The sequence below is a fragment of the Oncorhynchus clarkii genome, unplaced genomic scaffold (genome assembly GCF_045791955.1).
Source record: "Oncorhynchus clarkii lewisi isolate Uvic-CL-2024 unplaced genomic scaffold, UVic_Ocla_1.0 unplaced_contig_13826_pilon_pilon, whole genome shotgun sequence".
Classification (NCBI taxonomy): Eukaryota; Metazoa; Chordata; class Actinopteri; order Salmoniformes; family Salmonidae; genus Oncorhynchus; species Oncorhynchus clarkii.
In genome coordinates this window covers 1,158-17,127 of record NW_027259604.1, presented here as the reverse complement: position 1 = coordinate 17,127, position 15,970 = coordinate 1,158, and the positions used below count along the sequence as shown (strand labels likewise).

At 43.7% G+C, this 15,970-nt stretch overlaps 1 protein-coding gene across 2 annotated transcripts; it reads right to left on the bottom strand.

Annotated features, from left to right (window-relative positions):
- Window positions 1–684: 684 nt before the first annotated feature.
- LOC139400417 (androgen receptor-like) lies at window positions 685–13,800 on the bottom strand. 2 transcript variants are annotated; one of them, XR_011632540.1, is made up of 7 exons: window positions 13,347–13,800; window positions 12,919–13,128; window positions 7,913–8,057; window positions 7,441–7,571; window positions 7,205–7,356; window positions 2,570–2,791; window positions 685–2,538 (listed from the first exon to the last, which is right to left on the bottom strand). XR_011632540.1 is itself a non-coding variant. In XM_071145319.1 (6 exons), exons 1-6 carry the CDS (start codon window positions 13,567–13,569, stop codon window positions 2,624–2,626), a joined length of 1,029 nt encoding a protein of 342 aa, XP_071001420.1. In that variant the 5' UTR covers window positions 13,570–13,799; the 3' UTR covers window positions 685–2,623. The 2 variants fall into 2 exon arrangements, 1 of the variants encoding a protein (XP_071001420.1); XM_071145319.1 differs by having other exon boundaries at window positions 685–2,791; window positions 13,347–13,799.
- Between the last annotated feature and the right edge of the window lie 2,170 nt (window positions 13,801–15,970).

The following is a 15,970-nucleotide window of genomic DNA, read 5'->3' as shown; positions in this document are numbered from 1 at the left end:
GTGCTGAGAAATAAAAACTACAAGACCCATAAGCAGATGATCACTGGGGCCTTTTGTGCTGAGAAATAAAAACTACAAGACCCATAAGCAGATGATCACTGGGGCCTTTTTGTGCTGAGAAATAAAAACTACAAGACCCATAAGCAGATGATCACTGGGGCCTTTTTGTGCTGAGAAATAAAAACTACAAGACCCATAAGCAGATTATCACTGGGGCCAATTTGTGCTGAGAAATAAAAACTACAAGACCCATAAGCAGATGATCACTGGGGCCTTTTTGTGCTGAGAAATAAAAACTACAAGACCCATAAGCAGATGATCACTGGGGCCTTTTTGTGCTGAGAAATAAAAACTACAAGACCCATAAGCAGATGATCACTGGGGCCAATTTGTGCTGAGAAATAAAAACTACAAGACCCATAAGCAGATGATCACTGGGGCCTTTTTGTGCTGAGAAATAAAAACTACAAGACCCATAAGCAGATGATCACTGGGGCCAATTTGTGCTGAGAAATAAAAACTACAAGACCCATAAGCAGATGATCACTGGGGCCAATTTTTTTCCCCAGGAAGAGATAGAAATGTATTGTGTTTCTCAAGTAGAATTAGGGAATTGTGTTGGCTTGGTTTCCTTTCTGCAACGTCGTGAACTGAACATATAACCTCACTGAAAAGAACAACACCTTTTGGAATAGTGCGGTACGGTATTTATTTGGTAAGTACACATATGAACTCAGATAGGATAAAGTATTGATGAAGCTCAATACTCCAATAGATGGTAACACCTTACCTGAGGGAGAAATATAAGCTTTTTTATGGAAAATTGAGTCAGAAATTGGCACCCTATTCCCTATATAGTGCACTAGTTTTGACCAGAGCCCTATGGGTCCTACTCAAATGTAGTGCACTAAAAGGGTTTGGATGTCATTTTGGATACAACCTGTATGTGTTTCCGTCACTTATAGAATACTTAAGATACAGATCACATGATGCCAAACAAAGACCCAGTGATGTGGAATATAGATTGTTTCATTTGTTAGAATTTTAAAGAAGTATGATTTGTTTTTAATAGAATATGCAACGTATAATGCATTTTATATTTACAGATAGTGTTATATATGAATGTCTGTAGAGTATGAACGATGTGTTATTCAGAAGAATGCTGACTTATTTTGACAGTGTTAAGCATACTACTACATTTACTGAAACTATAAAAGAGTATATAACAGTTAACTGAAAAGAGAGAAAACCAACAGTCTGAAATGTACATTCAGGATCAAACCCTAGCTTGAGATCAGGGGTTGTAACGTAATCAACCCTGGGGGGACCAACGGACCCCTCTCATTGAAGCCATGAAGTTCAAGGCCGACTGCGGTACTGAAGGCTGTTGTTTCCAGAAAGCAGGATCTCCCATTATAGTGAATGGGAAAATGGCAATCTTTGTTGTCAATAATAGAGAGAAAAAACAAAAAATCATTCAAACACAACCATGTTACCAATAATTGATTATATTAGAACAGATGTATGTCCTTGAACTGATTATTAAAAAAATAAAATTATACAAAGAAGTTATAAGGATAATTGAGTTGCTATGGTAGCCTGCAGTACCCTGGTCGGCCTTCGGTTGCAGGCAGCAACATATCCCCATGAGACGGCACTTTAGCAAGCTAAAACCGACTTCCTAACCTTCAAATGCGACATTGAGTCTTCACATAGGAATTAATGGTGTGACATCATTGACGGCTTTTCCCATTCATGTACAGACAATGGTTGGTCCTCTAGTAAGGTTTTTGTGATATATTGAACCAGGGCTGGCCCTAGCCCTCTTGACGGCACAGATAAAGCAAATTTAAGTTTTAAAGTACATTTCCTGAAATTCACATTCGCATTTAGCTATGGGGTGTAGAGAAAATTTGGTGGTTTTAAATCACATTTTATCAAATTCTACACATTTTTCTTCAAATGGGGCAGCCAGAAGATCTTGCAGATTTAGAGCAAATTTCCAACAATTCTACAAATACTGCCAGGGGTGGAGAGAAATTATCAAGTTTTAAAGCAAATTTCCTACAATTCTACAAATACTGCCAGGGGGTGGAGAGAAATGATCAAGTTTTAAAGCACATTTCCTACAATTCTACACATTTTGCCATGACTTATGATATCTGAGTGAGAGTGACTGACAACATCAATTGAGGTCCCCTGGAGGTCAGGGTACATGCGTGCCTGGTCATTAGTTGGCCATGATACTATAAGGCGTAGACAGCTGGCTAACTTACCAATCTAAATAAATGTTTGCTGACAGGGGCTAATTCAGAGGCTGACACTGCTGAAGCACTAACAAAAACTGCTGATTCACTAACACATTTAAAAATGTCACCTTGTGTATTTTACATTAACTCTCAACATTACTGAGTCCCCCCCCCCCCCAAAAAGTACCTTGTGCCTAGGGCCTGCCCTGGGTTGAACCTCTAGCAGGAAGTTTTGTGATAAGTTGAACCACTTGCAGGGTGTTTTGTGATAGGATGACCCTCTAACAAGGTGCATTGTGATAGGATGACCCTCTAACAAGGTGCATTGTGATAGGATGACCCTCTAGCAAGGTGCATTGCGATGGGATGACCCTCTAGCAAGGTGCATTGTGAAAGAGGATTGGCTGAACTATGCCTGTGAGTATCTTGGGCACGTGAACGCTGACGATCTCAGAGATCATCTCTGGATAGCTGACTCTGGTGGGCAGAGACTGGGCCTGGATAAACAGATCATAGGTGAACTGGTGCAGCTTCCTCACAATCTGAGAGTGAGAGAGAGAGAGGGGGGGGGAGAGAGGGAGTCAACTGTCAGTAACACCAAAGCGGGGGGGGTTGAACAAGTCAGGGGTTAGTGGTTAGGGGTAGAAGCAGGGCCGGCCCTGGGTATAGGCGACAATACCCATAAAGCTCAGTACAGGAAGAGAATGTGCTTAACTGTAAATTCCCTTCTGTAACCCATTAAAAAAGGTGCCTGAAACCAAAAATAGATTTTTGTTTTGTATGATACCCATCAAGGACGAGACTGGCGAGGCCACCTCCAAGACAATGACGGACATCTTCAACACCCACTGTCATCTTGAGTGACCGAGGTCATGAACACTGGAACAAGTTACGGATATTATAGGTTATATTCTGTCACCAATGGTTTGTTTTATTTATTTTTTACAATTAGTTTTTCCGTGGTACATAAACAGACCTATTTCAATAGATATCCCTTTCCTACCCACTCCTCCAGGTTTGGTGAATGGACCAACCAAACCCTCCAGACATGTCATGGGCAAGTCCCTTGATTGCTACCAGGAAGGTTGGGAGAACTACTGGAAGGTAATTCTCTTTGCACACAACAGCAGCATCCAAGCCTCCACCGAGTACGGACAGGAGTCGCAGCTGTTGACTGAGGTAAAACAATGCAATTGTATATACAATCATTGCATATACTGATGTTGTTTGTCTATTGCTATTTTATATATAAGGTACTTTCAGATCACTGAAACCCCACCTGATGTGGTGGAAGCTGTCGAACCAGATCAGAACCCTCGAGGACTACAGTACCTTCAGGCACGGACTGAGGAGGACGTGGAAGCTGTCGAACCAGATCAGAACCCTCGAGGACTACAGTGCCTTCAGGCACGGACTGAGGAGGACGTGGAGGCTGTCGAACCAGATCAGAACTCTCGAGGACTACAGTACCTCCAGGCACGGACTGAGGAGGACGTGGAGGCTGTCGAACCAGATCAGAACTCTCGAGGACTACAGTACCTCCAGGCACGGACTGAGGAGGACGTGGAAGCTGTCGAACCAGATCAGAACCCTCGAGGACTACAGTACCTCCAGGCACGGACTGAGGAGGACGTGGAGGCTGTCGAACCAGATCAGAACTCTCGAGGACTACAGTACCTTCAGGCACGGACTGAGGAGGACGTAGAGGCTGTCGAACCAGATCAGAACCCTCGAGGACTACAGTACCTCCAGGCACGGACTGAGGAGGACGTGGAAGCTGTCGAACCAGATCAGAACCCTCGAGGACTACAGTACCTCCAGGCACGGACTGAGGAGGACGTGGAGGTTTTCGACCAGGTAAAAATGATTGTCCTCTGTCAATATATTTTCTGTCCCTCCAAGAGATATGTAAGAAATAGAATAGCTTTATTCCTGTTATCAGTCAAGGTGAGACTGAACATGGACGAGGCACAGGAGAAACAGAAGGAGAGCTACCGGAGCAGAATGAAGAAGGGGACCAAGTGCTGCGACATCAGGGCGAATTACTAGGTTTGGAAGATGGAGGAAAGAAAAACGACACCTGGGAAACCTCACTGCTCTCTCACTCCTAGCTGGGGTCACCATCAGTTAAAGTGAATATAGAAAATATCAGAACTATTTGCATTTGCACACAAAATAACCTGAAGCTAGTTTCAGTTCCCCTTCTCCAGTTGGAGCACTTGGACGGTCGACCAATGGAAGCACTGACGCCCTACACTTCAGTGAAGCCCAATAGACAAAGTATGCTCAGCTTTGGTTGACAGAAACAATAAGAAAAGCAAGAAATAGTAGTTATGCTAAGCCTATAAAAATGTACTTCTCCAATATCCTACTCTATACTACTCTATTCTACTCTATCATACTCTATCATACTTTATCCTACTCTATCCTACTCTATTCTACTCTATCATACTATATCATTCTCTATCCTACTCTATCATACTCTATCATTTTCTATCATACTCTATCATACTGGGCACATAATATGTGAGATACACAGATGAACTAAAAACACTAGCACTGCAAACACTCAGAAAAAAGAGAGCATCAGAGCCTGAACTTTGCAGTCTCCCTCTTCAAGTCTCCCTTCTGAGACTGACTGCCTGTTGAGAATAGGTGACAGGCAGAACCACCCACCCACACAGCAACCCCCTCCTCTATATTGCACACACCAGAATTCAGTGTTTTAGTCTATTGATTGCCATGTTAGTGTACAAAAAATGAATGACACAACTGTACCAAAAACTATGGAAGTTTATGTATTAAAATCTGAAATATTGCTAGGTTGCTTTTCACAGCTGTTTCACAAGGTGTTCATTGTTGTAAGGTATCCTTTGGTGGTATTTATTTGTTCTACATTATCCATTGTTGTATCCTAGGACCGACAATAGATACATATATATTCAACCACAAGGGGGTACTAATGAGCTATGTGAGATAGAACAACATGAATCCTAAAGGAGGTCTAGTGAAAATATATTATTTCAGCGTAGATAAGGGGAGGGCACGATCAAATTGAAACATGACGGCCAGACAAGCCAGTGTATGAATCCAACAGACATACATATGAGTGACAATGATCTGACTTCCTGGTCTGTAAGACTTCCTGGTCTGTAAGACTTCCTGGTCTGTAAGGTAAGTAACTTTAATGTGTCAAGCAGATTACACGTTTTCTTTGACATTTCCGAAACGTAATAATGTTTAAGACATGGATTTCATGTTGTAATGTTAACAAGGTTCCCAATAGTAGTTTGAATGAATGTTTTCATTTTGTCAGCTAAATAAAACTTGTTTAAACAGCGAAATTGCTGCGGAAATCCGCCTTGTCTGCATAGCGATGATGAAAAGAACGTCATTTAGGCTGTAATTAGATAATCCCACCGTTGATATAGCAACGGACGCTAATAATTTATCGAATTCCATTGTGACGCAGAAGGGGACACTATTTGGCCAGGGGTCATTATTTGCCATGACAGGCCCACAAAAAGCTAGGCTGGCCCTTGGTAGTAGGTCTATATTACCTGCTGAAGGTAGTCCACTGGCTGGGTTAGCTAGAACAGGTGTTAGAGGTCAAGGATAGGGCAGTTCTGTTCGGTTGCCATGGCGCAGAGAGCTCTGTAAATATTGTACATATTTGAAGTTTTAGTTGTTTTCTTTTTTGATCAACTTTTTATTTTGTTAGCTAAGTAAGTTTTGATTGTATATATTGTAGCAACCCTGGGTTTATAAGTGCGGATATCGACTGTTGTTGCGCTCTGGGCTTCGGGCCAGAAGGTTGAGGGTTCGAGCCGCACTTCCTGCCTGATTCATTACAATATATTGATCCACGGCAGTGCAAGATCGTCAAGTCAGTTATTTTACCAACTGAACTGATAAGCTAGCTATTTAGCTACCAACTTTATTTGAAACGAGATGGCAGAGGCTTGGAGAATTTTGAAGATGGCAGAGGTTTTCCCCAGTAGTTTATTTCAAGGTGGACTATTGCTTTTGACTGTAGTGAGCTTCATGCCATAAAGCTTAGCAGCTGCATTACTTCACCCAGGTTGGTGCTACATGTTTTTCAGAGGAGTTTACCAAGGGAAGAGGTTACCTGACTTCTAACTTGTTTCCCCCCTGTATCTAAGCATCGTTTCAACCCTGCTCAATCTCGGCCCGTCCTTCATCTGGGCTTCAACCCTTCATCTGGGCTTCAACCCTTCATCTGGGCCTCAACCCTTCATCTGGGCCTCAACCCTTCATCTGGGCCTCAACCCTTCATCTGGGCTTCAACCCTTCATCTGGGCTTCAACCCTTCATCTGGGCCTCAACCCTTCATCTGGGCCTCAACCCTTCACCTGGGCCTCAACCCTTCATCTGGGCCTCAACCCTTCATCTGGGCTTCAACCCTTCATCTGGGCCTCAACCCTTCATCTGGGCCTCAACCCTTCATCTGGGCTTCAACCCTTCATCTGGGCCTCAACTCTTCATCTGGGCCTCGGTCGGTAGAGACGTGGACGGGTCAGGTAAGTGGACATGTAGAGTGGATTGGACACAGGATGTGACCTGTTGAACTGGCACCTGCCTCTGTGGATGACTGTAAAAGACTGTGGATGACTGTGAAAGACTGTGGATGACTGTGAAAGACCTTCCAGCTAGAACTGTCAATAGGCTAACTGAAAGATTAGGCTGTTTTAAGAGCGTCGTTGAGATTCTTGCTGTAATGAAAAGCGCTATACTAATTCAATCTAGTATCATTATTATTATCATTAAATTACTGGACGTAGTTGTGTTAGCTGGAACAGGCGTTGTGTATGGGTTAGGGGTTAGAGGTCAGGGTTAGTGTATATTACCGGGTGTAGGAAGTCCAGTAGCTGTGTTAGCTGGAACAGACGTTGTGTATGGGTTAGGGGTTAGAGGTCAGGGTTAGGTAATATTACCGGGTGTAGGAAGTCCAGTAGCTGTGTTAGCTGGAACAGGCGTTGTGTATGGTGTTTTTCTCCATGTTGGCTGGCCAGACAAACCAGCTCCTTGATGTAAGAGATCCTCAGCTCGTCAAAACACTTCTGATTCCTCAGACCCTCCACAGGGACTAAAAGACACAAAGAAATAAGCTAATATTGAACCAGATAATGATACAGTCACTTAGTTTCAGTGTGTCAGTGATGTGACTCACTGATGCTGAAGAGGAGCAGAGCCTTCATACAGAGGAACTCTTCCTGGGTGACTCTGAGCATACAGAACCTCTGGGACAGCAGACGGAACTGGACACAGTGTTCGTACATACTGGACACACGCATCCTCTGACTGGGGTGGAGAGACAGACAGACGGACGGAGAGAAAGAGGGTGAGGAGAGAGAGTGTAATGTTTGTTTATTTCTATTCCCATTTTTTTATTGTCTATTCCATTTGGTAACATGTGTTTCCCATGCTAATAAATTGAATTGCGAGGGAGAGAGAGGGGGAGTTAGGATGAGAGGGAGTTAGGATGAGAGGGAGTTAGGATGAGAGGGAGTGAAATTGATTGAGAGTGTTGTTATATAACCAATAATATAACATTTCAAATTTCAAACATTTCCCTTGTCTATTGTCTAGAGACAGAGAGAGATTGTCATCAATATTGTATTCAGCAAGACAATAGTACTCACTCGTTAAAGATGAGGTCAGGAGCGAAGTAGAGCTCTCTAGCATCTGTGTTAGTGTAAGACCTCCAGCCCAGAGCGAACACCATCAACCCCAGCCATGAAGACTGGATCACTGACATCTGGTCTTCTACATGCAGCTGTCTGAAACCTACACAGAGAACATCATCAACCCCAGCCATGAAGACTGGATCACTGACATCTGGTCTTCTACATGCAGCTGTCTGAAACCTACACAGAGAGCATCAGCAACCCCAGCCATGAAGACTGGATCACTGACATCTGGTCTTCTACATGCAGCTGTCTGAAACCTACACAGAGAGAACATCATCAACCCCAGCCATGAAGACTGGATCACTGACATCTGGTCTTCTACATGCAGCTGTCTGAAACCTACACAGAGAGAACATCATCAACCCCAGCCATGAAGACTGGATCACTGACATCTGGTCTTCTACATGCAGCTGTCTGAAACCTACAGAGAACATCATCAACCCCAGCCATGAAGACTGGATCACTGACATCTGGTCTTCTACATGCAGCTGTCTGAAACCTACAGAGAACATCATCAACCCCAGCCATGAAGACTGGATCACTGACATCTGGTCTTCTACATGCAGCTGTCTGAAACCTACACAGAGAGAACATCATCAACCCCAGCCATGAAGACTGGATCACTGACATCTGGTCTTCTACATGCAGCTGTCTGAAACCTACACAGAGAACATCATCAACCCCAGCCATGAAGACTGTATCACTGACATCTGGTCTTCTACATGCAGCTGTCTGAAACCTACACAGAGAACATCATCAACCCCAGCCATGAAGACTGGATCACTGACATCTGGTCTTCTACATGCAGCTGTCTGAAACCTACACAGAGAGAACATCATCAACCCCAGCCATGAAGACTGGATCACTGACATCTGGTCTTCTACATGCAGCTGTCTGAAACCTACACAGAGAGAACATCATCAACCCCAGCCATGAAGACTGGATCACTGACATCTGGTCTTCTACATGCAGCTGTCTGAAACCTACACAGAGAGAACATCATCAACCCCAGCCATGAAGACTGGATCACTGACATCTGGTCTTCTACATGCAGCTGTCTGAAACCTACACAGAGAGAACATCATCAACCCCAGCCATGAAGACTGGATCACTGACATCTGGTCTTCTACATGCAGCTGTCTGAAACCTACACAGAGAGAACATCATCAACCCCAGCCATGAAGACTGGATCACTGACATCTGGTCTTCTACATGCAGCTGTCTGAAACCTACACAGAGAGAACATCATCAACCCCAGCCATGAAGACTGGATCACTGACATCTGGTCTTCTACATGCAGCTGTCTGAAACCTACACAGAGAGAACATCATCAACCCCAGCCATGAAGACTGGATCACTGACATCTGGTCTTCTACATGCAGCTGTCTGAAACCTACACAGAGAACATCATCAACCCCAGCCATGAAGACTGGATCACTGACATCTGGTCTTCTACATGCAGCTGTCTGAAACCTACACAGAGAACATCATCAACCCCAGCCATGAAGACTGGATCACTGACATCTGGTCTTCTACATGCAGCTGTCTGAAACCTACACAGAGAACATCATCAACCCCAGCCATGAAGACTGGATCACTGACATCTGGTCTTCTACATGCAGCTGTCTGAAACCTACACAGAGAACATCATCAACCCCAGCCATGAAGACTGGATCACTGACATCTGGTCTTCTACATGCAGCTGTCTGAAACCTACACAGAGAGAACATCATCAACCCCAGCCATGAAGACTGGATCACTGACATCTGGTCTTCTACATGCAGCTGTCTGAAACCTACACAGAGAACATCATCAACCCCAGCCATGAAGACTGTATCACTGACATCTGGTCTTCTACATGCAGCTGTCTGAAACCTACACAGAGAACATCATCAACCCCAGCCATGAAGACTGGATCACTGACATCTGGTCTTCTACATGCAGCTGTCTGAAACCTACACAGAGAGAACATCATCAACCCCAGCCATGAAGACTGGATCACTGACATCTGGTCTTCTACATGCAGCTGTCTGAAACCTACACAGAGAGAACATCATCAACCCCAGCCATGAAGACTGGATCACTGACATCTGGTCTTCTACATGCAGCTGTCTGAAACCTACACAGAGAGAACATCATCAACCCCAGCCATGAAGACTGGATCACTGACATCTGGTCTTCTACATGCAGCTGTCTGAAACCTACACAGAGAGAACATCATCAACCCCAGCCATGAAGACTGGATCACTGACATCTGGTCTTCTACATGCAGCTGTCTGAAACCTACACAGAGAGAACATCATCAACCCCAGCCATGAAGACTGGATCACTGACATCTGGTCTTCTACATGCAGCTGTCTGAAACCTACACAGAGAGAACATCATCAACCCCAGCCATGAAGACTGGATCACTGACATCTGGTCTTCTACATGCAGCTGTCTGAAACCTACACAGAGAGAACATCATCAACCCCAGCCATGAAGACTGGATCACTGACATCTGGTCTTCTACATGCAGCTGTCTGAAACCTACACAGAGAGAACATCATCAACCCCAGCCATGAAGACTGGATCACTGACATCTGGTCTTCTACATGCAGCTGTCTGAAACCTACACAGAGAGAACATCATCAACCCCAGCCATGAAGACTGGATCACTGACATCTGGTCTTCTACATGCAGCTGTCTGAAACCTACACAGAGAGAACATCATCAACCCCAGCCATGAAGACTGGATCACTGACATCTGGTCTTCTACATGCAGCTGTCTGAAACCTACACAGAGAGAACATCATCAACCCCAGCCATGAAGACTGGATCACTGACATCTGGTCTTCTACATGCAGCTGTCTGAAACCTACACAGAGAGAACATCATCAACCCCAGCCATGAAGACTGGATCACTGACATCTGGTCTTCTACATGCAGCTGTCTGAAACCTACACAGAGAGAACATCATCAACCCCAGCCATGAAGACTGGATCACTGACATCTGGTCTTCTACATGCAGCTGTCTGAAACCTACACAGAGAACATCATCAACCCCAGCCATGAAGACTGGATCACTGACATCTGGTCTTCTACATGCAGCTGTCTGAAACCTACACAGAGAACATCATCAACCCCAGCCATGAAGACTGGATCACTGACATCTGGTTTTCTACATGCAGCTCTTTGAAACACACAGTGCAGGGAGAATAAAATACGTGACGAGTAGAGCCCCCTCTGGTGGGAAGGACAGGCTACAGCAATGGTATCAGTCATACACAGACCAGCTGTCTGTCCCCCAGCTCTCTCTATCACACCTGGGTTAGTGGGTTGGTACCATGTAGTGGTTAGGTAACAGCAGGATACAGGGTTAGTGGGTTGGTAACATGTAGTGGTTAGGTAACAGTAGGATACAGGGTTGGTACCATGTAGTGGTTAGGTAACAGCAGGATACAGGGTTAGTGGGTTGGTAACATGTAGTGGTTAGGTAACAGTAGGATACAGGAATGGTAACATGTAGTGGTTAGGTAACAGCAGGATACAGGGTTGGTACCATGTAGTGGTTAGGTAACAGTAGGATACAGGGTTGGTACCATGTAGTGGTTAGGTAACAGTAGGATACAGGAATGGTAACATGTAGTGGTTAGGTAACAGTAGGATACAGGGTTGGTAACATGTAGTGGTTAGGTAACAGTAGGATACAGGGTTAGTGGGTTGGTAACATGTAGTGGTTAGGTAACAGTAGGATACAGGGTTGGTAACATGTAGTGGTTAGGTAACAGTAGGATACAGGGTTGGTAACATGTAGTGGTTAGGTAACAGTAGGATACAGGGTTGGTACCATGTAGTGGTTAGGTAACAGTAGGATACCGGAATGGTAACATGTAGTGGTTAGGTAACAGTAGGATACAGGAATGGTAACATGTAGTGGTTAGGTAACAGTAGGATACAGGGTTGGTAACATGTAGTGGTTAGGTAACAGTAGGATACAGGGTTGGTAACATGTAGTGGTTAGGTAACAGTAGGATACAGGGTTGGTAACATGTAGTGGTTAGGTAACAGTAGGATACAGGGTTGGTAACATGTAGTGGTTAGGTAACAGTAGGATACAGGGTTGGTAACATGTAGTGGTTAGGTAACAGTAGGATACAGGGTTGGTAACATGTAGTGGTTAGGTAACAGTAGGATACAGGGTTGGTAACATGTAGTGGTTAGGTAACAGTAGGATACAGGGTTGGTAACATGTAGTGGTTAGGTAACAGTAGGATACAGGGTTGGTAACATGTAGTGGTTAGGTAACAGTAGGATACAGGGTTGGTAACATGTAGTGGTTAGGTAACAGTAGGATACAGGGTTGGTAACATGTAGTGGTTAGGTAACAGTAGGATACAGGGTTGGTAACATGTAGTGGTTAGGTAACAGTAGGATACAGGGTTGGTAACATGTAGTGGTTAGGTAACAGTAGGATACAGGGTTGGTAACATGTAGTGGTTAGGTAACAGTAGGATACAGGGTTGGTAACATGTAGTGGTTAGGTAACAGTAGGATACAGGAATGGTAACATGTAGTGGTTAGGTAACAGTAGGATACAGGAATGGTAACATGTAGTGGTTAGGTAACAGTAGGATACAGGAATGGTAACATGTAGTGGTTAGGTAACAGTAGGATACAGGGTTGGTAACATGTAGTGGTTAGGTAACAGTAGGATACAGGGTTGGTAGGTAACATGTAGTGGTTAGGTAACAGTAGGATACAGGGTTGGTAACATGTAGTGGTTAGGTAACAGTAGGATACAGGGTTGGTAACATGTAGTGGTTAGGTAACAGTAGGATACAGGGTTGGTAACATGTAGTGGTTAGGTAACAGTAGGATACAGGGTTGGTAACATGTAGTGGTTAGGTAACAGTAGGATACAGGAATGGTAACATGTAGTGGTTAGGTAACAGTAGAATACATGAAGAATGGTTTACCTGGCATGGCTTTAGCCCAGTTCACCACAGACACCAGTTGTCTCTCTCCCAGCTCGTTGAGGCTGGACAGTAGGGAGGCGAAACAGTCTGGCTGGGAGGTGTCATGGCCTGCGTTGACCATTCCTGGCTCAATGGAACTCAGAATGTTGAGGAGGGAGGGGCGTAGACTGGGGGAGGGGCCAAGAGCGGGAGCCTGCCACGCAGCACAGCCTGCAGAGAGGGATATGAGATGAAACAAGGCAAGGTGAATTGAGACATGAGATGAGAGACAAAATGAAACCAGTTGAGACTGGATATGTGCTGCCTTTCATCCAGGGTTGGGGTAAATTCTGAATTGAGTTGTAACTGCTTTCTTAGTCAGGGCTCACTTGAAAAAATAGCATTCTGGTTAAGAAAAATATTTTACATATGGTAATATTGATCCTCACATTTAGCCTGTGGGGAAATGGTGGATAACTGTAATCCCCCAGTCCTCTCTCCTCCCCTCTCTCCAGGCCTCTCTCCAGTCCTCTCTCCTCCCCTCTCTCCAGTCCTCTCTTTGCCGGGTGCCTGTGTTCCCCCCTCCACTCCTCCTTTCAGCGGGCCAGCTCCCCTCAGCTTCCGGCCTGAAATGCACCACACACAGAAGTAGGACAGAGAGAAAGGCCCCATTACCACTAGGAGATATGAAGGAGTCTGAGGAGCGGGGTGGAGATAAAGAAAGCTATTTTTCCATTCACATTACATCATTGCCGTGGCTGCTGGCCATGTGACATTCTTGGTCCGTAGCTCAAATTGACCGTAAATATCACAGTAGCCACTAGCGAGAAGACACAAACTATTTAACAATGACAGAGACTTTTCTTCTGAAATATTACACTACTAGATAATGCAACAATTCACAAGCATGTACAACACAACCAGAAAGCATTCAGACGCTACTTTTTCTAAAATGGATTAAATATATTTTTTCCCTCAACATTCTACATGCAATACCCCATCATGACAAAGTGAAAACGGGTTTTTAGAAATGTTTGCAAATGTAATTGATGGGACATGATTTGGAAAAGCACACACCTGTCTATATAAGGTCCTACAGTTGACAGTGCATGTCAGAGTAAAAAACCAAGTCATGAGGTCAAAGGAATTGTCCATAGAGCTCAGAGACAGGATTGTGTCGAGGCACAGACCTGGGGAAGGGTACCAAAACATTTCTGCAGCATTGACGGTCCCCAAGAACACAGTGGCCTCCATCATTCTTAAATGCAAAAAGTTTGGAACCACCAAGACTCTTTCTAGAGCTGGCCGCCTGGCCAAACTGAGCAATCGGGGGTGAAGGTCCTTGGTCAGGGAGGTGACCAAGAACCTGATGGTCACTCTGACAGAGCTTCCGAGTTCCTCTGTGGAGATGGGATAACCTTCCTTGAAGGACAACTATCTCTGCAGCACTCCACCAATCAGGCCTTTATGAGAGAGTGGCCAGACGGAAACCACTCTTTAGTAAAAGGCACATGACAGACACATTTTGACATGACACATTTTGCTTTGTCATTACGGGGTATTGTGATGTCATTACGGGGTATTGTGATGTCATTACGGGGTATTGTGATGTCATTACGGGGTATTGTGATGTCATTACGGGGTATTGTGTGTAGATTGATGAGGAGGAAACACAATTCATCAATTTTAGAATAAGGCGGTAACGCAGCAAAATGTGGAAAAATTCAAGGGGTCTGAATACTTTCCGAATGCCCTGTATGTTCAGACAATTCAAAGGTTTATTTTCTTGTCTGTAGGCTACACTCATTACATTTTAGCTTCAAGACAAAAGTCCAGAGTTGTTATAACAGCATGTTTTTATTAACTACTGTAAACATGTAAAAAGTGAAGGATTAACCCTCTCATACAAATATAAAAGTACAAAGGCCTACTTTACAACTAACCAGGCTTCATTTGTATCAATATCATGCAAACCATTACATGTGGCAAAGGCAAATTGTGACTGAAAACATGGGAATCAGTGACTCCGCTGCAATGAGCTGTTTTATATGGAAGCCCATACCTGCCACCCAAAAATAACATTTGAAAGCCTCTTGATTTGTCAACATGCACAATTAATCTGATCAACTTTAGCCTACTGATAACAACCACAGCTGCAGGTGGGTGATTGTCATGAAATCAGTTTTAAACATGTCTGTAGCAAATTGAATTATAAAACCATGAAGCATCTGCAAAAATCAACTATCATTCTGAGGACTAAGATGTCTAGTTTTTAATACATTTTTGCCTGAATTTTGTACATTTTCCCATATTCTCATTACCGCAATGCGTCTGGATTAAATTATTGGGTCATTTTATAAAATTGTACTTTTGAAAAACCTAACTGATTTGAATAAAACACAAAATATGTCACTGCAGTTTGTCCATAAATAGAGTTGCAAAGGGTTGGAAACTTCCCGGTAAATTTCCAGAAATTTTCCATGGGAAGTTAAGCCTGGGAATTTTGCTTAAATTCATCAAATAAGTTAGCTTATAACAGTGAACCTTTTTTGTGGGATACACATAAGGCAAATCTAGGTCTTGTGGCATATTTTGGTTAACCTATCCCCAATTCAATGGAATTGCAACCCTCTGCATGCACAGTGCATTCTTCCATCACATGTGCAGTGCACTCTTCCATCACATGTAGGCTGATTCTCAATATCATGCACACTAATGAGATGCTATTGAGCCCACATTACTACACTGTCTGAGCCAAGGACTACATGCTTTCTGGTAAGCTTTGATTACAATTCTGGGTGGGGTGAATATACACTACCTTTCAAAAGTTTGGGGTCACTTAGAAATGTCCATGTTTTTTATTTTTATAGCTCATTTTTTGTCCATTAAAATAACATAAAATTGATCAAAAATACAGTTTAGACATTGTTAATGTTGTAAATTAGTATTGTAGCTGGAAACGGCAGATTCTTTATGGAAAATCTACATAGGCGCACATAGGCCCATTATCAGCAACCATTCCTCCTGTGTTCCAATGGCACGTTGTGTTAGCTAATCCAAGTTGATCATTAGA

What these genes read in the sequence shown, in the direction of transcription:
- LOC139400417 (XM_071145319.1), bottom strand. Translation starts at nt 13,569, where the DNA reads ATGGGGCCTTTCTCTCTGTCCTACTTCTGTGTGTGGTGCATTTCAGGC. An exon ending in CATTTCCCCACAGGCTAAAT is followed by an intron (nt 13,129 to 13,346) that starts GTGAGGATCAAT and finishes CCCTCTCTGCAG; the next exon opens with GCTGTGCTGCGTGGCAGGCT. An exon ending in TCTGCTCCTCTTCAGCATCA is followed by an intron (nt 7,357 to 7,440) that starts GTGAGTCACATC and finishes TGTGTCTTTTAG; the next exon opens with TCCCTGTGGAGGGTCTGAGG.